This window comes from Ochotona princeps, chromosome 15 (assembly GCF_030435755.1).
Source record: "Ochotona princeps isolate mOchPri1 chromosome 15, mOchPri1.hap1, whole genome shotgun sequence".
Taxonomy (NCBI): Eukaryota; Metazoa; Chordata; class Mammalia; order Lagomorpha; family Ochotonidae; genus Ochotona; species Ochotona princeps.
In genome coordinates, this window is record NC_080846.1 from 47,779,833 (window position 1) to 47,800,212 (window position 20,380).

At 44.2% G+C, this 20,380-nt stretch overlaps 1 protein-coding gene across 5 annotated transcripts in view; it reads left to right on the forward strand.

Moving 5' to 3' along the window:
• Positions 1-1,888: 1,888 nt before the first annotated feature.
• Positions 1,889-20,380, forward strand: part of TMPO (thymopoietin) — a 30,303-nt gene continuing 11,811 nt past the window's right edge. The window contains exons 1-4 of one of the 5 annotated variants that reach the window (XM_036492374.2): positions 1,889-2,629; positions 9,317-9,443; positions 13,389-13,547; positions 14,433-16,094. In XM_036492374.2, the coding sequence (XP_036348267.2) occupies positions 2,354-2,629; positions 9,317-9,443; positions 13,389-13,547; positions 14,433-15,931 (2,061 nt within the window). In that variant the 5' untranslated portion in view covers positions 1,889-2,353 and the 3' untranslated portion in view covers positions 15,932-16,094. Of the gene's footprint in view, positions 2,630-9,316; positions 9,444-13,388; positions 13,548-14,432; positions 16,095-19,096; positions 19,195-20,380 lie in introns of those variants that run through there. The other 4 variants (XM_058673102.1, XM_058673103.1, XM_004583123.2 and 1 more) reach the window with 4 other exon arrangements.

The window sequence follows — 20,380 nt, forward strand, 5'->3', positions numbered from 1 at the left end:
AACATCACCTAAAATAATAAAAATAAGAGGGCCCGGCGGCGCGACCTAGCAGCTAAAGTCCTCGCCTTGAAAGCCCCGGGATCCCATATGGACACAGGTTCTAATTCCGGCAGCTCCACTTCCCATCCAGCTCCCTGCTTGTGGCCTGGGAAAGCAGTCGAGGATGGCCCAAAGCCTTGGGACCCTGTACCCACATGGGAGATCCAGAAGAGTTTCCTGGTTCCTGGCTTTGGATCGGCGCACACCGGCCTGTTGTGGTCACTTGGGGAGTGAATCATCGGATGAAAGATCTTCCTCTCTGTCTCTCCTCCTCTGTGTATATCTGACTTTGTAACAATAAAATGAAAACAAATCTTAAAAAAAAAATAAATAAAAATAAGAGAAAAAATATTGTGATCCTTTCCTTCTTCTCTAAAGACAAAATGCTATGTATCCAGAAAGGCTGCAGGGTTTTATTTCTTTAAAAGAGTTGTTTTTATAAGGTATAAAAATCCATAGAACAAATTGCCAATTAGGACACAGTTTTTAATTTGTATTATTAATACTACAGTTTAATAGTCGTCTCATCCACTTCCCCCAATTCCTGGACCCTTCCCATCCTAATTGGTGGTTCACATGGGCGTGCATCCTTCTCAACTAAGTAAACATTATCAAGAATAAAATAAATCTATTATGAAAAAAAAATCGCAAAAAAAAAAAACCCCTACTGCTTAAATATGAGCAAATCTGAGATTTTTTTGGAAAAGAATAAATTGCCTTTAGAACACAGAAAGACAATCTGCCTTTAAAAGAAAAACTAGCTCCTTAACTTGAACGAAATAAAATGTCTTAATTTCTTGGAAAACCTTTTTGGTCAAGTCACTTGTTTATTCCAATTTCGCACAACCTTGTAGGAATCACGCAAACTTTTCTTTTTTCCCAAGCATTTTCTAAACCTTGGTTTGGAGCTCAGATTCTGGGGAAACGATCAAAACACAACTACACCGGAGACCTACCTCCTGCCTTTGCAGTAACAAAGTATCTTTAAACATACATTGTGAGAAACAAGTATTTGTTACCAACCTTATCTTTTCAAGAAGACATTTTAATTGTATTACATTTCTGAGCCTAACAGGTTATAATCTGAATCGGTAATGTGGTGTTGATTAGGGTTCTTGGACAAATTATAGGTCACTAGGCTTCCTTTAAGATTAAATTCTAGTAAGCATGGTATGTTTAAACTGATCACTCGGGCGTCCCTAAACGTTGCCTTACATTTTGTTACATTACTAGGTTTGACAGAGTTACGGAAAAACACTTACCAGTGGGGGAAAAATTCAAGCCAGATTGCTGTTTAAAAAAAAAAATGCAAGTACGAATCTGTCTGGAGCTCCAACTAACTGTTCAGTTTAAATAATTTAGCAAAGCCCCAACATTTACAGAAGGCGGTGGAGTATTTAACCATGCAATTATAACACAAATTCACCCATATATTTAGGTGCCCAGTGGGTAACGATCAGGCTTTTCCCGGATTCTTGGAACAAAGAAGCGTTCCCGGGGAGAGAGAAGGGGGACTTGTTTTGTTTTCCCCCTATGCTCCTCCATCCCACTCCGCAAGAAAATCCAATGAAGGATCAGGAGCGCCTAAGGCTCGCCAGCATCTCCTGCCCTGCAGGGCTAGCTCCCAGGGAAAGGCAGGCTGCGGCCATGCGCTGGAACAGTGTCCCCGAAGGGAGCAAGGCCCAGCCAGGGGTCCTGGCAGCTGGCGTGGAACTGGGCCCACTCAGACACAGCTCAGAGACCCCAGAAAGGGCAGCTTCTCTTCCAGTCAGCCGGGTCAGGGAAGGAAACAGAGCACAAAAGCAGAACGACGTGTGCCTTATCGGCGCCTGAGGGGAAGGGTGGGGGAAGAAGGAAAACAGAATCGGACCGCCGGGCGCCAGGGATCCCGCCCGAGCGCCTTTTAAACTGCGTTTCTCCAACCTCTCTCGCGCTCGGCGCCGCGGCTAATGGAACCCGCGCGAGGCGCGCCGCCAATCACCGCCGCGCTTCCTCCCGCCGCCCGCCAATGGCGGCGCGCCTTGTTGGGGCGTGGGCGAAGCAGGCAGCTCTCCCTCGGGGCTGTAGTGTGTGGGCTGGGGTTGGTGCGGGCTTTGGGTTGGCCGCACTTGGTCGGTAGTTGTGCTGCGGGGGGCTTTTGTGCCCGGGCCGGGCCTGGCTTTGTGTGGTGTCTGCGCTAAGGGCGCTCCTCGCGGGCCGGAGCCGTGAGGCTCGGAGGCGGCGGCGCGGCCCCGGGCCGAGGAGCGAGCGCGCCGGCGTGAGCGGCGCCCTGGGAAAGGCTGCGTGCGGGGAAGGGGATTCGCCAGCTGCCGAGATGCCGGAGTTTCTAGAAGACCCCTCGGTCCTCACCAAAGACAAGTTAAAGAGCGAGTTGGTCGCCAACAATGTGACGCTCCCGGCCGGAGAGCAACGAAAGGACGTTTACGTGCAGCTCTACCTGCAGCACCTCACGGCGCGCAACCGGCCGCCGCTCGCCGCCGGCTCCAACAGCAAGGGGCCCCCGGACTTCTCCAGCGACGAGGAGCGCGAGCCTACCCCGGTCCTCGGTTCCGTGGCCGCCGCGGGCCGGAGCCGTGCCTCCGTCGGCAGGGTAAGGAAAGGACGCCGGGTCGGGGCCACAAAGGCGGGCGTTTGGCGGTTGCCGCGCGCGCTCGCCTCCTGCGCTCCTGCGCCTCCTTCCCCTCCCTCCCTCGCTCGCTCGCTCCGGGCCCGGGGAGCTCGGCCGCCTCGGGGTTCTCGGCTCCGCGAGGGGACGGTGCAAAGCGGGGGGCCCTCGGCGGGGCTCAGGTCGTGGTGCGTCGGGGAGGTGTGAAGTTGTGTTGGCCAGGGTGGTGTGCGCCCCGCACGGGCCCCTCGGGGATGCCCGGACCACCTGCTGCCCGGAGCCGGGTGTCTGCACCCCGCACTGCCGCGCCCGGCCGGGAGCCTGGGGCGGGTTAGCCCGCGGACACCGTAGGTTGAGTTGGGAGTGATTTCCCGCTTTAGTAACCGAAAGGACTCGCATCGAGTCTCAGAGCGCTCCCTGGAGGGCGATGTGTGACATACTAATTTCTGGGCAAAATTTCAAATAAGGAAATTCCCGCCTTTTTTATATTTTTGCATATGGAGGGCTTTTTGAACCGTTAATGGCTTCTTGTCTTTAACTTTTTTTTTCCACCAATAAATCGTCTTTTGTCGGCACGGTTTTGATCTAAATTAAAATGAGTACTTGAAAACTTTTTTTTTAAGTTCTTATTAAAGACTTTGAAAATTATGGTTAGTGAGAGTTTGATGTTTTAAAATATCGTCGAAGAGAGGAGGAGAAATTGGGGTCTGGAGGAGTTTGTTGCGTGGTCTGAAGGCCTGTCAGGATTCAGTTTTGAATGTCTGCTGCGGGATAGATCTCAGGCTGCCTCTAGGAAATGGTTACTTTGGGCGCTTTCCTCTTGCTCGGCGTGTTCCTGAGAGCTACTTTGTTGCTATGCAGTGTGCCTATTTTCTAGGCTTCAGGTTATAAAGGATGTAGTTAACAATTAGTTTCTGGTGGTTGTTGGTGAAGATGCGCTAATGTATGTCTTTCAGAGTTTGCCCCACTATGTTGCTTAATCTCGAAGTAGTTATTTTCTGTGCTTTCCTTTACATGCAAGGAAATGTCGATTTAATTGAACATCTTGGCTTATGCATTAAAGAAGCTGAAAAACCTTACCAGATGTCTTAAAGCAGTGCCTGGCATTGCCCATTAAGTAAAAAGCCCAACCCGACATTATTGTTTTTACGTGCTTGAGGAAAGCCACTATACCATTCTGTAGGAAGTGTTACTTTTGAACGAAAGCATACCTGTGCACGCTGGTGAAGGTTGTATTTAAACTTTCTCAGTTCAGATTTGGTTGAGAATGCAGTGGTTTCCATTTAAGTTAGCACACTTAAGCGAATGTTACACATCAGATCCTGTATAGAGCTTTTGTGCAAATAATAGTGAATCGTTTTATGCTGTCTGTATGTAAAATTTTGAATTTGATTGAGTTTGGCAAACATTTTTAAAATCCCCAACCTGTTCTTGGCTGTACAAAAACAATTTCCGCAATCACAGTTCACCATCACAATTTATTGGCTTAACAGATTGATTGTTATTTACTCATATTATCTGCTAATTTCCCATGTTTTTCCAGTTGTTCTGCACCATGCAGATAAGTTCTGGGCAAAAGGAATTAACATTTTTTAAGCGTGCCTGTGATATCCCATGGCCTGTTTAGCCTTTAATATATCATTTAATGTCTTTCTAGAGAATTATTTCATAATGGTATGTGTTTTTTTTTTCCTACTTGATGTTTTAGTTACTTTTGGTTCCATTATAAAATTAGAATCTAGGGTTATGTTTCTTAACATGTGTAAGCCAAATTTTGCTTAAGAGTTTTAAGAGTTGTACATAAGGCAGACTTTAAAAAAAGATTTATTGTTTTCATTTGAAAGGCAGATTATAGGGCCCAGTGGCGTGGTCTAGCAGCTAAAGTCCTTGCCTTGAACACGCTGGAATCCCATATGGGCGCCGGTTCTAATCCCGGCAGCTCCACTTCCCATCCAGCTCCCTGCTTGTGGCCTGGGAAAGCAGTCGAGGACGGCCCAAAGCCTTGGGACCCTGCACCCATGTGAGAGACCTGGAGGAAGTTCCTGGCTCCGGATCGGCACAGCACCGGCCCGTTGTGGCTCAGAGTGAATCATCGGATGGAAGATCTTCCTCTGTCTCTCCTCTGTGTATATCTGACTTTGTAATAAAAATAAGTAAATCTTTAAAAAAAAGAAAGGCAGATTATAGAGAAGGAGAGAGACATCTGGCATCAGCTGGTTCACTCCCCAAATCGCTGCAAAGGCCGGAGCTGAGCTGAGCTGATCTGAAGCCAGGGTCCAGGAGCTTCTTCTGGGTCTCCCACATGGAAGGACTTGAGCCATCCTGTGCTGCTTTTCCTAGGCCACCAGCAGGGAGCTGGATGGGAAGTGAAGCAGCTGGGGCTTGCCAGTGCTGCAAGCAAAGAATTAGCCTGTTGAAGCACCATGTCGACCCCTCCCCGTGTCCCCCTCCTGATTGTTTTTGTTTTGAAGATTTATTATTTATTTGAGAGCCAGAGTGAATAATCTTCCATCTACTGGTTCTCTGTCCAAATGACCACAGCAGCCAGTTTGGGGCAAGCTGAAGCCCAAAGCCAGGAATTCCATCTTGATCACACACACCCCATACGCGGGGGCCTTGTGCTGCTGATTTCTGGGGTACATTAACCAGAAGCTGGATTAGAAGCAGGGCAGCTGGAACGTAAGCTGTCACCTCAGTGTGGATGTGAAATGCTAGTGTTGTGTGCAGTGATATAAGCCACTGCTCCACAATGCCGTCTCCCGAGCCAGGCTTTGAAATCAGGAATTTCTAACATTTTGAAGCAATTTGGGTTTGGCTGAGATTAAATAGTAATGTAGCATATGTCTTCTTTTTTAGATTTCTTTACTTATTTGGAAGGCAGAGTGAAAGAGAAAGTAGGAGAGACAGATCTTCCTTCCACCGGCTCACTCCCTAAAGTCGAAAGCAGCCAGGCAGGGCCAGGCCAAAGCCAGGAGACAGTACTGAAACTGGCACTCTGATGGGATGCCAGAAACACAGATGGTAGCTTGACGTGCTGTGCTACCATACTGGCCTCTACCTTTTTTTTTCTTCTTTTGCTCTCTCTCTCTTTTAACTTATTTTATTTTTATTGGAAAGTCAGATATACAGAGAGGAGGAGAGACTGAGAGGAAGATCTTCCATTCATTGATTCACTCCCCAAGGGACCGCAACAGCCAGAGCTGTGCCTATTAGAAGCCAGGAGCCCTCTTCGGGTCGCCCTCTTCAGGTCTCCCACACGGGTGCAGGGTCCCAAAGCATTGGGCCGTCCTCAACTGCTTTCCCAGGCCACAAGCAGGGAGCTGGATGGGAAATGGGGCAGCCGGGATTAGAACTTGTACCCACATGGAATTGCAGTGCGTGTAAGGTGAGGACTTTAGCCATTAGGCTACTGAGAAAGGCCCACATTTTTCATTCTTGTCTAAGCTTTTTATCATACACATCTTGATAATGCCCAATTTTTATGGTGTTTAATTTAGATTGTGGACACAAAAATAAAACATACAGAGCTGACGATCTCCCTTTTTGTTGCCAGGTGCAAAGGGTGAAGATGAGATGTGTTGGAATGTGGCCTCCTGGTCTGGTCTGATTATGATTTTTTTTAATTACTTATTTGAGAGAGTTAAAGGAAGAGACGCAGAGAAGCCATCCATCCACTAGTTCATGCCCCAGTTGACCGTAACACCAAGGGCAAGTCCAGGCTGAAGCCAGGAACATCCTCTGGGTGTCCCACATTTTGAGCAGGAACCCAAGTACGTGAGCCATCCTCCACTGCTTTCCCAGGTGCACTGGCGGAGTGCTGGGTCAAAAATGGAGCAACCAGGACTTGAACCTGGTGCTCATATAGGATGCCAGTGTCTCCGGTGGCAGCTTTAAGCACTATGCCACGGCACTGGCCCCAGATTATGTTTAATTTATTTACATGAAAGGCAGAGTTGTACAGAGGGCGTTTTCCAGGTTTCTCACCTGGATGCAGGAGTCCATGCACTTGAGCCATCTCTGCTTCCTTCTCAGAAACATTAGCAGGGAGCTGCATTGGAAGAGAAGCTTCTGATTCTTGGATTGGCACCTGTATGGGATGCTGGCACAGTAGACATCAGCTTTACCCACTGTCACAGTGCCAGCTCCCAAGATTATGAATTCTCAATAGGAAATGTTTTAAAACTTGGAACTGTTTAAAAAAAAAGCCAGATCACAGCACATGTTAATTAAATTGACCACTGAATTTTGTATTCACGTGTTGGGTGAAAGGACTTCTGAATCAGAGTTATAAATTCAGATCTGTGTTTGTCATTTATTAATAGGACCTTGAACAGTAAGCTGAGATTGCCTCGTGCACCTTTCACCAGTTGCATTGCGAGAATATTCTCATTGCTGCTGGTGAGGCTGCACTGGGTGATCCATGCATAGTATCTGGTGCTTGGTTAGTAATACAACGTGATCTCTGATTTCTCTTTTCCAGTCATTGCTGGGGGTGGATAGGATGGTAGGTAAGACAGTACAGAGTTACTACAGTGCAATGATCAGAAACTGTAAGTACGTGAAAGTGAGGTATAACTTGTTCCAGTGTTACTGTATAGCATAGTAGGCAGATTACTAAGTTAGCTCTGACAACTTGGTCCTTGGTTTCCTTGCTTGTCAAATGGGGTGCTTAGCATTTTTATGGGAATTTGGGGGTTCTCTAAATTAAGGCAAACAAGTGCTTAGGATAAAATTCAGAGAAAAATATTTTGAGAGGGGGGTTAGGTTACACAGAGAGCGCCACTGTCTCATAGCCCAGATGCCTGCCAGCGTGCAATCTGAGAACATGGTCAGTTCACAGCTCCCATGTGAGTGACAGGAACCAAGGGACCTGAACTGTTAGCACTGGCTCCTTGGCAGTGCTCCTGCTTTTTTGCTGCCCATTAAAACTCCACGCCCACGTGGCCTGAGCTACATACAGTTGAGATACTATGTGGCAAATCGAGAGTCTCTAGGCTCATGTCCCAGCTCTAGATTCAGCTTCTCTATCTCCCTCTGGCTCGAATAAATAATTAATAAATTGCATTCTCAGGCCCCAGAAAAAGAATCAGAGTAGTTGTCCCGACACAATGACTCAACTAGCTAATCCACATATAAGCCCCAGAATCCCATATGGGCGCTAGTTGGTATGCGGGCTGCTCAGAATCCCCTCCCTTGCCACCCCCACCCCCCCCCTCACCCCCCACCCCCCCCCCCACCCAGCTCTTCTGCTTGTGGCCTGGGAAAGCAGTGGAGGACGGCCCAAAGCGTTGGGACCCTGCACCTGCCTGGGAGGAAGCCCCTGGCTTCGGATTGGCTCTGCTTCTGCTGTTGCGGTCACTTGGTGAATGAACCAGCAGATGGAAGATCTGCCTTTCCAATGAAAATAAACCTTAAAAAAAAAGTCAGTAGTATGAAACTCTTTATGGGTAACCTCCAGATGAACTAAGGTTTTGGCAACAAACCACACACAGGGACTGCAGCTCGGGGTTCAGTGTTTGCAGACAGCAGTAAAGCACATATTCCAGTAATTAATGGAAAGTAAGTAGAATGGGGGTGAGTGTCAAAGATTTCCTGAAAGTTGCAAGCTTTTGCGAGAGGTTGGAACTCCTTAGTTTTTTCAGAAAGGTTATTGTATGCTATCAGCACAGAGAGGTACCCCACCCGTGGCTCATTTCCCACATGATCAGACGAGACGGCTCTGGGAGTTGGGAGCTTGGCCCAGGTCTCACATGGCTGGCAGAGATCCAAGGCCTTGCCTTCACAAGCTGCCTCCCAGGGTGTTCATTATCAGGGAGCAGGGCCTGAACTCTAGCCCAGCACCCCAAGTGGCACCCTAACCAGTGAACCAAAACACCAAAATCCAAATTATTAAAGATTCCCCTTCAGCTGGCATTGTTGTTCTTATTAGCAGCTATCTTTAAAAAAAAAAGAATGTCTTCTGTGAAGCATTTCAAAATTTTATTTGTTTAAAGCAGAAATTCTAGTATATGGCCAAATAATGCTTGATACGTTTTCCCCCCAAATACAATTGAAAAGACATCTGTCCATATAATTTTGTAATTTTAGCCATTTTTCATAGAATATTTCCAGAAAGTGTTAACTCTCGCCTCCAGTAGTCATTTGGGCCCAAGTTGACTTCAGTGCTTGTCATTTGTTCTGCATGCTGAGGGTTTCTGATCCTGCACATGGCCGTCAGCTGTTTGTCGGTGTGGCAGGCAGTTGAGCATGGGGCATGGCCTGGATGGGAGCCTCAGCTCTGCTTCCTGTTCTTTCTGCTGAGGCACTCCCTGCGAGACTGGGGGCAGGGTCGTGGCTGGCTCAAGCATTTGGGCCCGCCTCCACTGCCTCACAGTCCTGCTGCTCTGTGAGGTCCTGACACCACGACTGTGTCCATAGGAAGGTACTCTAGCTCGGAGGTTGTAGTAGTGATGGTTTTAAGGTTGGGATTATGTGGTTTGCTATTAGTTTTCTACAGTATAATTACAATCGAGTATAGAAAATTTCTTCAAATACTTAGTTGATTGTTATCAAATGCTAAGGCCTAATTTAATGGTAAATCAATGTGTAGGTGTATTTGCATGTTGATTGTATAGAATGTTACTTTCCTAGTGAACCACTGTCATTATGGAAATAACTGAATTTCATTTACAGAAAGCTACAAAGAAGACTGATAAACCCAGACTAGATGATAAAGATGAGCTAGATGTAACAGAGCTCACGAATGAAGATCTTCTGGAGCAGCTTGTAAAATATGGAGTAAATCCTGGTCCTATTGTGGGTACGTTGGTGCGATTTCGAGTAGCTTTTCTATGAAGAAGTCTTCTTTAAGACTTATTTATTTATTTGAAAGATGGAGTTACAGGGAAATCTTTTATCCACTGGTTCATGTCCCAAATGGTCGCAGTGGCACTGGACCAGGCCAGAACTAGAAGCCAAGAACTTCTTCCAGGTCTCCCACATGAGTTCAGGGGCTGGAATACTTGGTCATCTTCCACTGCTTTCTTGGGCAGTTTTGCAAGAAACTGGATTGGAAGTACAGCAGCCAAGACTTGAACCAGCGCCCACATGGGATATGGGCGTTAGAGGGATCAGTTTAACCTACCATGTCACAACAGCCTCCTACACCTGCTCCCCGATTGTTTTCTTGCCCAGCAGGGCTTGGGACCTTAGGACCAGTCTGTTATTAAGCATTTATGTGACTAAGACCTTACTTTCTTTGACTGCTTGAAGCAAATGAAACGGAAAGATTGAACTAAATGATTTCCAAAATTCCCTCTTCTGGCCATTGTCTTGTATGAGGTGCTCGTCTCTGGCACCTTGTGAAACATACAGGTCTTATGTGACAATTGAGGGAGATGTGAAAATACACAGCTAATTCATCCAATTAGTAGCTTAGTGACATACTTGTTCATACAACTCAAGTTACTCAACTGCTGACAGTGCCTTTTTCAGTTGTTAAAGTAACTCAAACAGTTCTGCTTTCGTTGGAATTCGAGAGTGGCGCCTTAAAGGACAAATTGAAAAAAAAAAGCAGAACTAAATACACTCAGGTTTTATCGTTGGGCCACTCTTAGGAGATAATGACTTAATAAGATTGATTATGCCTTAATTTTGGAGGTTCTTGGCAGTAATCTCAAGACGAAGAAATTTCTTTGGGCCTTGCACAGTAGCCTAGGTGGCTAAAGTCCTTGCCTTGCATGCACTGAGATCCCCCGTGGGACCAGTTTGCATCCCAACTGCACCACTTCCCATCCGGCTCCGTGCTTGTGATCTTGGAGAGTGAAGCAGATGGAAGATCTTTCTGTCTCTCCTCCTCTTTATAAAATCTGTCCTTCCAATAAAAATAAACTTTAAAATTTGTGATCTAAGTTGCACGAAAAACATTTGCACCCTAAATGTGATCATTTCTGTTGTCCTGAGCACTGGTTTTAGAATGTCTTAGTGCCGTTTTTAATGTTTTCATTGAAAAATTTTTAAAAACAGTCTTAGCGGGCCTGGTGCGCGGTAGCCTAACAGCTAAAATCCTTGCATTTAACACACTGGGATCCCATATGGACGCCGGTTCTAATCCCAGCAGCCCTGCTTCCCATCCAGCTCCCTGCTTGTGGCCTGGGAAGGCACTCAAGGATGGCCCAAAGCCTTGGGACTCTGTACCCAAGTGGGAGACCAGAAGAGGCTCCTGGCTCCTGGCTTTGGATAGGCTCAGCACTGGCCACTGTGGCCACTTGGGGAGTGAATCATCGGACGGAAGATCTTCCTCTCTGTCTCTCCTCCTCTCTGCATATCTGCCTTTCCAATAAAAATAAATCTTAAAAAATAGTGGAAAATGTATATTTTGTAGATAATATATACATACACACATTACCAAGTTAAATACTGGTATACCTGGTGTTCATTTTAAGAGTGCAGTGTATAACATTGTCAGATATATATTACATCTAAAAGCTGTGCATGGTCATTTTACTAATCCAGTAGAAATTTAGACAGATAATGTGAAACAAATTAAAAGCTGGCTTTTATTTTAAATTTTCATTGATGTTCAAATGGGTCAATATATAATCAGTTTACTTTGTGGTTTCTACTTAGAATATGTAATTTGCAGAAACGGTCATTTTAACTAGAGTAGTTGTATCAGTGTGATTTGTAGAATGTTTCTTTTCCCTGTAACTGGATGGCTGTCAGTAGGCCATATAATAGAGTTGTAGGGTTATAATCATAGTTGTTCAGAGGGCTACAGTGTGCTTATAACAATTATTGTTGGGCCTGCATCGTGGCATAGTAGGATAAGCCTCAGGCTGTGAGTCCAGCATTCCGTTCAAGTGCAGGTAGATGTCATAGCTGCTCCTCTTCCAGTGCAGCTTGCTGCTTATTGGTGCGGGAAATAGCAAATGATGGCTAAAGCCCTTGGAGCCCTGCACTTGGAGACCCAGAAGTTACTGACTTTGGATTGGCTCAGCTCTAGCCATTGTGGCTATCTGGGGAGTGAACCAGCAGATGGCACCAACATTCTCTCTCATCTCTGTAGCTTTGCTCTTCAAAAAAAAAAAGACTGCTTAGTTAAGTGCTGTTGTGTGTCATGTGGCGAAAATATAGAAAGTCCAAGACTTTTAGTCAAAAAACATGGCTCTTCAGTAAGTGGGTGGTCAAAGACCTCTGTCAGTCTACTGTGTATTTTGTATTTTAAGAACCACTGAGGCTAGTATTGTGGCGGAGCTGCCTGCCATCAGTTTGAGTCCCACTTCTCTGCCTTCTTTTTTCTTTTTTTAAACATTTGTTTGTGTTTATTGGAAAGACAAATTTACAGAGAACAAAGAGACAAAGATTTTCCATCCCCTGATTCTCTTTCCAGGTGGCTGCAGTGGTTGTAGCTGCGTCGATCTGAAGCCAGGAGCCAGGTGCTTCTTTTGGGTCTCCCCCACAGGTGCAGGGTCCCAAGACTTTGGATTGTCCTCCATTGCTTTCCCCTGCCATAAGCAGATAGCTGGATGGAAAGTGAACAGCCGGGACATGAACTGGTGCTCTTTTGGGATCCTGGCGCTTGCAAGTGAGGGCCCATTGAGCGTCAGGCCCTGCTCCACTTCTGATCCATCTCCCTGGTAACGGCCTGGAAAATAGGCAGAGATGGCCCAAGTGGTTGAACCCCCGCCACCCACGAGAGACCTGGAGAAAGCGCCTGTCTTCAGTCCAGCTCAGCCCTAGGTACTGCAGTCATCTGGCAGGCAAACCAGTAGACAGAAGATCTCTGACTCTCAAACTACGACTTCCACATAGATAAATATTTTTAAAAGGAAGCATTGTTGGGCCTGGCGGCTTGGCCTAGCGGCTAAAGTCCTCGCCTTGAAAGCCCCGGGATCCCATATGGGCGCCGGTTCTAATCCCGGCAGCTTCACTTCCCATCCAGCTCCCTGCTTGTGGCCTGGGAAAGCAGTTGAGGACGGCCCAATGCATTGGGACACTGCACCCGCGTGGGAGACCCGGAAGAGGTTCCAGGTTCCCGGCTTCGGATCGGCGCGCATCGGCCCGTTGTGGCTCACTTGGGGAGTGAATCATCGGACGGAAGATCTTCTTCTCTGTCTCTCCTCTGTATATATCTGGCTGTAATAAAATGAATAAATCTTTAAAAAAAAAAAAAAGGAAGCATTGTTGTAAATTTTTTTTTAACATTCTTTTTTTTTAAAGATTTATTTTATCTATTTTTTTTTTTTTGGGGGGGGGGAAAGTCAGATATACAGAGAGGAGGAGAGACGGAGAGAAAGATCTTCTGTTTGATGAAAAGTCATATATACAGAGACGAGGAGAGACAGAGGAAGATCTTCCATCCGATGATTCACTCCCCAAGTGAGCCGCAACGGCCGGTGCTGTGCTGATCCAAAGCCGGGAACCAGGAACCTCTTCTGGATCTCCCATGTGGGTGCAGGGTCCCAATGCATTGGGCCTCGACTGCCTTCCCAGGCCACAAGCAGGGAGCTGGATAGGAAGTGGAGCTGCCAGGATTAGAACCGGCGTCTGTATGGGATCTTGGCGTGCTCAAGGCGAGGACTTTATCCGCTCGGCCACGCCGCCGGGCCCAGATACCCATTTTAATGTAGTCCATACTACAGCATTTTTAAGCACTCAAGTTTACAAAAGCAAAGGATGAAAGTTTAAAATGTTGCTAAGTATATTTGAGGTGGACCTTTAATCAGATAATGCGAGTAGTAAAATGAGTTCCGTTGTAACACAGGAACAACCAGGAAGCTCTATGAGAAAAAGCTGCTGAAACTGAGAGAACAAGGAACAGACTCAAGATCCTCTACTCCTTTACCAACAATTTCCTCTTCAGCAGAAAATACAAGACAGAATGGAAGCAATGATTCGGACAGATACAGCGACAATGAAGAAGGTAACATTTTAAATGATATTAATCAGTTACATGTAATTGTTTTCATGGTTAAGAAAGCAAGGTACACACCATTGGGGTAATCTCCCAAATAAGGTAAAATATTTTTTGTTGAGAATTGTAAATCATAAATGTCTGATTTTCCATCCCCTAAAATTGCCCTTTAATCCTTTTTTGCCTTAAATCCGATTTTTATGATTTAATAAAGCCATACGAGTAAGGCAGAGTTTCCTGCATGCCTCTTCCCATATCGCCTCCACTGATGTAACCATAGTATTACTCTAATGCTTATCTTTCATTTTTTATATTGATACTCATTTATCATATCCAAGCATTGTGCTTTGGAATATACTGAATGCTATCACTTTTATTCTACTTTGTGTTCTTTAGATGTAATTTTATATCTATTTCTCATTGGTATATAAATTTTATAAATAAGTGGTATTATTTGAATCTAATATGTTGTCTGTGTTCTGTGTTCAGATATATATAAAGTGTAATTACAGTTTTTTGTTAATCTGATTTCAAGGTAACTTTAAAACGTTCTGACCATATTTTTGGAACAAGAGGCTAAATCAAGAAAATCATGAAATTTAAATATTTTTGGAGACTAATACATCAATATCTTTCTAAAAAATATTAAAAGTATAACTCAATTGATATTTAGAAACTTGTAGCTCATGATGGTTAATTTCTTGATAATTTAATTTGACCCAAATTACTAATATTTATCTCTGTAAGCTTTGCCTGCCAGGGCAGTATGTCAGACCGGCTAGTCAGAGTATGAAATACAGTCTTTTCCTTCAACAACACTGTTTTAGCAAAGAGGCAAAGAATCTACTCAAACACAAGTAATACTTAAACTTCCTGCCTCTTTTGCCTCTACAGGAAAGAAGAAAGAACACAAGAAAGCGAAGTCCACTAGGGGTTTTGTTCCTTTTTCTGAACTTCCAGCTCCTCCCTCTGGTGGATTTTTTCAGGGTATTTCTTTTCCTGAGATTCCCACCCGTCCTGCTTTGGGCAGGACTGAACCCCAGGCAGCTAAGGGAGCCCCACCTGGGGAGCCTGTCCCCCCTCCAGCCTTGCCTGGCAGGGGACAGAGGCAGCAGATGGCCTCTGCAGGGGACGTGTTAGCTCCCTCCAGGCCTAGCCATGATAGGAGTGTAGAGAAAAGCTCCTGGTCGTCTTCTCAGCATGAACTCACTGCCATGTTGCCCTCTGCTGCGGCTTCTCCTTCAGTGATTAAGGAAACCACCACCACTCGCTATAGAGACGTAGTAGAGAACATTTACCACGGAGAGAAAAGTGGAATGCGGCCGCTATGTGCGGAGAGGTCCCATTTTCCAGATCAGTCTGTTCTCTCCAGGGAAAGGGAAGTTCTAGAGGAGTCCGAAAGATCAGAAGTGATTTCTCCCTCACTTGCTCAGGCAATCAGAGATTATGTCAATTCTCTCTTGGTCCAGGGTGGGGTAGGAAGTTTGCCTGGGACTTCTAACTCCACATCCACACTGGATGTGGGAAACATATGGAAGATAATTGATCGATCTAGATCTCAAGAAGGTGAAACCATGTCTCCTCCACGAAAATTACGTAGACTCAGTGAGAAGACCGTAGAGGAAAGGGAATCAGGGTCCCTTGTGGCGTGTCAGGATGTGCCTGCACCCGAACAAATGTCTTCCCTTGCCAAAACTGTTGTCTCTCACTCACTCACCAGCTTAGGCATGGAGATGTCTAAGCACTTGCAGCATGATAAAGTAGATCCCTCAGAGCTGTCTTTTCCCTTCCATGAATCTATTTTAAAAGTAGTTGAAGAGGAGTGGCAGCACATCGACAGGCAGCTGCCTTCACTGGCATGCAAGTATCCGATTTCTTCCACAGAGGCAACACGTATATTATCGGTTCCAAAACTAGATGATGAAATCCTAGGCCTTACTTCTGAAGCCTCTGCACTGAAAGGCACTGAGGCACCCCCCACCGAACCCTGTGACCAGCACTTAGAGTCCGCGCTCTGCAGAGCCTACGAGGCAGCAGCGTCTGTGCTGCGGGCGGCGACCCACACTGCCTTCGTAGTTAAGGCCATGCAGGCAGACATCAGTCAGGCTGCACAGATTCTCAGCTCAGATCCGAGTGATACATGCCAGGCCCTGGGAATTCTGAGCAAAACGTATGATGCAGCCTCGTATGTTTGTGAGGCTGCGTTTGATGAAGTAAGGATAGCTGCCCATACCATGGGATCTACCAGCCTAGGTCGCCGGTATCTCTGGTTAAAGGATTGCAAAATGAGTACAGCTTGTAAGAATAAGCTGGCTGTTACTCCATTTAAAGGTGGGACATTATTTGGAGGAGAAGTACATAAGCTAATTAAGAAACGTGTAGGTAAGCAGTAATAAAGTTAGAAACAAAGACATCTAAGAACTTAAAGGAGCTTTTCTAGGAGTTTTAGATATTTTTGTGCCAAGATTTTCTTTACTTTGAAGGTCCTTTTTTTAGTTTCCACATGAGGTTGATTTCAGAAGTTTCCACCCGTCAAATTGCTATATACAAGGAGTTGTTTATATATATATAGTTTTCTCTCTTTTTTAAAATTTATACAGATAAGAGTCTTGTTTGATTTAAAGCTTTCTAGATCACATTTGTGTCACAAATACTTCACTGTTTCCTATTTTACTTTACGCTTTTACGGTTGTACAACTGGGAAAGGTTTAGCAGCTATAAGTATTCACCATTTTTCATGAAACTGTATGTGTATGTCCGAGGATACAGTTAAACACTCCTTAAATATTTGAATCAATAATTTTATTCCTTTTGATACTCACATTTAAGTATTTTTTTCATTTTATAGGATTTGTCTACAGTTTTGTTTTTTTCATTACTTCTGTGTTTATCATCGTTCATAATTAGATCAGTGCGATTTACAAGTGCCAGTTACTTTGTCACTGACCCACAGACAAGTTTTTAAACAAAACAAAATTGAAATATGGAAAGGCATTTTACGTCAATGACAAGGTTTATTTTTGCCATTAAAGTTTTATTAATACAAGAGCAGTACACTGTGTGACATTCTGCTGCAGTGCCTGCTTCGTTCATGACTGGCAGCACACAGTTGCTGGCTCACACTGCGGTCTATGGCCAGTGCTGTGAGCAGTACTGCTCTAGACGATAAACACTCCGAGAGCGCATCTTTGCTATGACTTTTACCAGGTGAACTGTACACTGAAGAAATGGAGCTGTATTTAATTTTTAAGTACTTTTAAAGTGTTATAATTTGTGGATGATTAAGCTTAACAATCTAGACTTAAAAGCAATTTAAATGATCTTTTAAAATCCTTAAGAAGTCATAATGTAGCCCCGTGCCCATAAAGCGGTATATTCTCCTGTTTTCATTTCTGTGATTGTAAGATAACAATTGTAGAGGCATTGTGGAAATTAGTACTCTGAAGCATATCAAAATATGGTCCCTTGGGTATCCCTGTCTCCATTATCATATTAGGCTACACGTGTCTGTCTTTGAAGCTTTCTGGGGGAATTTTTGCTTGTTCTTTGTCTTCTGAGTTGAACATGTACACAGGTACCTACCAAGTGCTATGTGATTCTTTTAAATGTTTTACTGTAGAATGCTTCTGCAAATTCAATAAAGTCGCTCAATCAGAACAGTTCTGTGTGGTCTCCGAAAACATGTTGTATGTGTGTTTTATTCATGGAGTTGGAACCAGTTAAATGTGGATGGTCATCCCTTTTGCATTTCATCAAGGACACTTGTTGGTAGTCTAGAGATGTAGTCCAAATTATACAGTTGTGTGGTTTTTCTTCTATTTGAAACCATGTTTCAAGTGGTTGTTGGAACTAAATTTGGAAGAGTTTATTTGTAGCCAAATACTCCTATCAGTCCAATCAAGGGTATTTAAAGAGATTATTTGCTTTCTCATTCTTAGAGTTTGAGTTTACAAAGCAGATAGGTAAACTTCATAATGCTGCCAAACATAGAACATGCTTATTTTGATAGATCCATTCAGAAGTTGTGGAAAGTGGGGAGAGGGAGTAGATGACTTAGTTCTAAGGAAGGATTGAACTATTTGAGCTGTCTTGGTAAAAATCACATCTTTTTTAGGCAAGCTTGACAGTAGATTCTTGGCTGACTGCCGCTAGACTGGAAAGTTAGCAGAGGACATTGCGCTGTCTTGATCTCTTTAGCACCACTACACTGAGTTCAGATAAAACTAAGCTCTGATTTAACAAATGGACCACATTATTCTCTAAGAAAGTAAAGCAACTTACTGGTGATGGAAGTTTTAGAAATCATAGCTAGTTTTCTATACTGTGTTTACAAAAATATGTAAGTAACATTTGTATCAGGTAAACTATTGATTTGGCAGAGTCTCAGAGGACTAGAGAGCTTCCATTTTCCAGTTCACTGCCCACATGGCTTCCGTAGCTGGGGCTGACCCAGGCAGAAGCCAAGAGCCAGGAACTGCATCCAGGTCAGGGGCCCAGGTACCAGGACCTTTGTCCACCGCCTTCCCAAGAACATCAACAGGAAGTGGATGGAAAGCAGAGTAAAAGGGATGCCAGTGTCACAGATGAAGGCTTAATTAGCTGTGCCACAGTGTCCATGCCCCAAATTAAGAGTAGGAGAACAGGCTGTTGAAGCATATAAAGTTCATTATCTTTATTGTTGCATTAATAGCCATCTTGGTAATAAACCAAGTAATATAAGAAGTACTGGCTTTGTTCAAAGAGGGAAGTGATTTGTGATTGGTTATACTTCTCTTTGAACAAGATCTCTCCGGGTTCAGTTGCGCTCAGGATTGTTATAACTACGGAGAAGCGTGGGAAAGAGATCTCTACTGCACTTTGTTAACCTTATTGGCAGTTACAATTTACTGTTATTTGGGGCTTGATAACACACAAATGCTTCATTTTTAAACTTCCCTATAGCTTTTTCCCCCCTTCAATTGAGATTTCGACTTAACCTGATTTGGCTATATGGTAATGGTGTTTTAAAACAACTGTTTTAAATATCCGTTTTTCCACATCTAAATCGTTTTTAGTGAGACATTTACACAGAAGCAATTTGAATTTTCTTTGTTTAAAACCGTTACTCTAAAAAAGGGTGGGAGGGGCAATGAATAGGAAGAAGTGATTCAGGAGCGGGAGAGATGGGGCCAGTGTGTGGCATAGCAAGTAAAGCTGCTCCCTGCAGTGCCAGCATCTCATATGGGTGTGCGATATGGGCCTCAGTTCGAGGCCTAGCTGTTCCTCTTCCAACCCCAGTTCCCTGCTGATGTGCCTGGGAAAACACCAGAAGATACTCCAAGTCCTTGGGCTCCTGTACCTGCATGAGTTACCCATTTCGAATTCTTGACTTTCAAATAAATCATTGAAAGTGGAAGAGATAATAATGGAATAAGTGATTAAAGGTGCTTTTTAAAAAGACAATCTTGATATTACAACTAGAAAGCCTATTTTATGTATTAGTGTGCTTAAAACCCAAGTAATGATAATGTGGATTTTTATGCTTCAGAGAGTAATGGTTTCTCCAATATTATTTCCAGACTCTAAGATAGAGCTCAAGCTTGAGAAGAGAGAGCCGCTCAAGGGCAGAGCAAAGACCCCAGTCACACTCAAGCAAAGAAGAATTGAGCACAATCAGGTATCTAGTTTCATAGTCATGTACAAGCATAAAGATCTGACGGTACATAATCTGTCCTGGCTTCCAGCCAGTTGACACCAAGAATCTAGCACCTTCAGTAAAACTGTTCATCTCATTGCTAGCTAAATTGCATTAGAAATGTGTGAGTTTGTGGATTTTGTCATTGTATTCTGTGATTACTGCAAAAAACCAACATGTCATGTTCCATTTGTATTTGACTCTATGGTAAGTGAGAAGTGTTTTAGAAGTAGGAATATGTAAACATTTCTGATAGAAATTCTGTAAAAGAATGTTTTACATTGTGTCTTGTCCAGGTTTCTGACTATATTCTCTTTTGCCTCATTGTCTCTGAACCAAGTCTGGTCATAAAGCCATGGTATTTTCCCTTATTCTAGCTGAAAATGGACCTTTTGAGTGTGGGAGAGGCAGATGCAGTTGTTCAAAAGGCAAGTGTGTAAGTGTAGGTCTTAGTGCCCTGCTGTAGGGAAGAAGGCATTGGCTAACCTGGCCTTGACTTGTTTGACATATTTCGTAAGACAGGTATCCCTGGTGTCTTGTTCCTCACTCTTTGAGGCTAAGATTTGTCCAGTGGGTTATCCTTCCCCTGTTCTGTCATATTTACATTGCACATCCTCGGAGGAAATGTTCTTGATTCAAAACTCTTTTAGAAGTATCTTGGTGACTGTGGAGAATGTATAGTACATGAAATGAATGAAGGTTTAGTTAGTAAAGAAGCACGCACCAGAATTTGTTATTATTGATTTTTGGCTATGGGAACTTGCTGAAGAATAAGGAAACATCAGTGTAAGCAGTTAGGAAGATGTGAAGTGTAAGCATGGGGGGTTTTGTCCTGGAGTGTGAAGGCAGCTGATGTGACCATCAGCTGGAAGGGGGTGGTATACTAATGATGCTGCAAAGACAAGTTGGGTTAGAGAAATCTAAGTCTAAATAGTTAAAAGTATTGATTTAGGAGATGAAGGGCAAAATTAGGCAGTGGTCTTATTTGAAGAAAATTTTAATCATAAAAGAATGAAAGATTTAATGACTGTCCAGTCAAAGGTACTAAACAGTTGCCAGTGTTTTACCAACTTAGTTTCATTTGCTTTGAACCCTCCAAATTTTATTTTAAGAATTTTTATAGGAAAGACAGATTTACAGAGAGAAGGACAGACAGAAAGAAAGATCT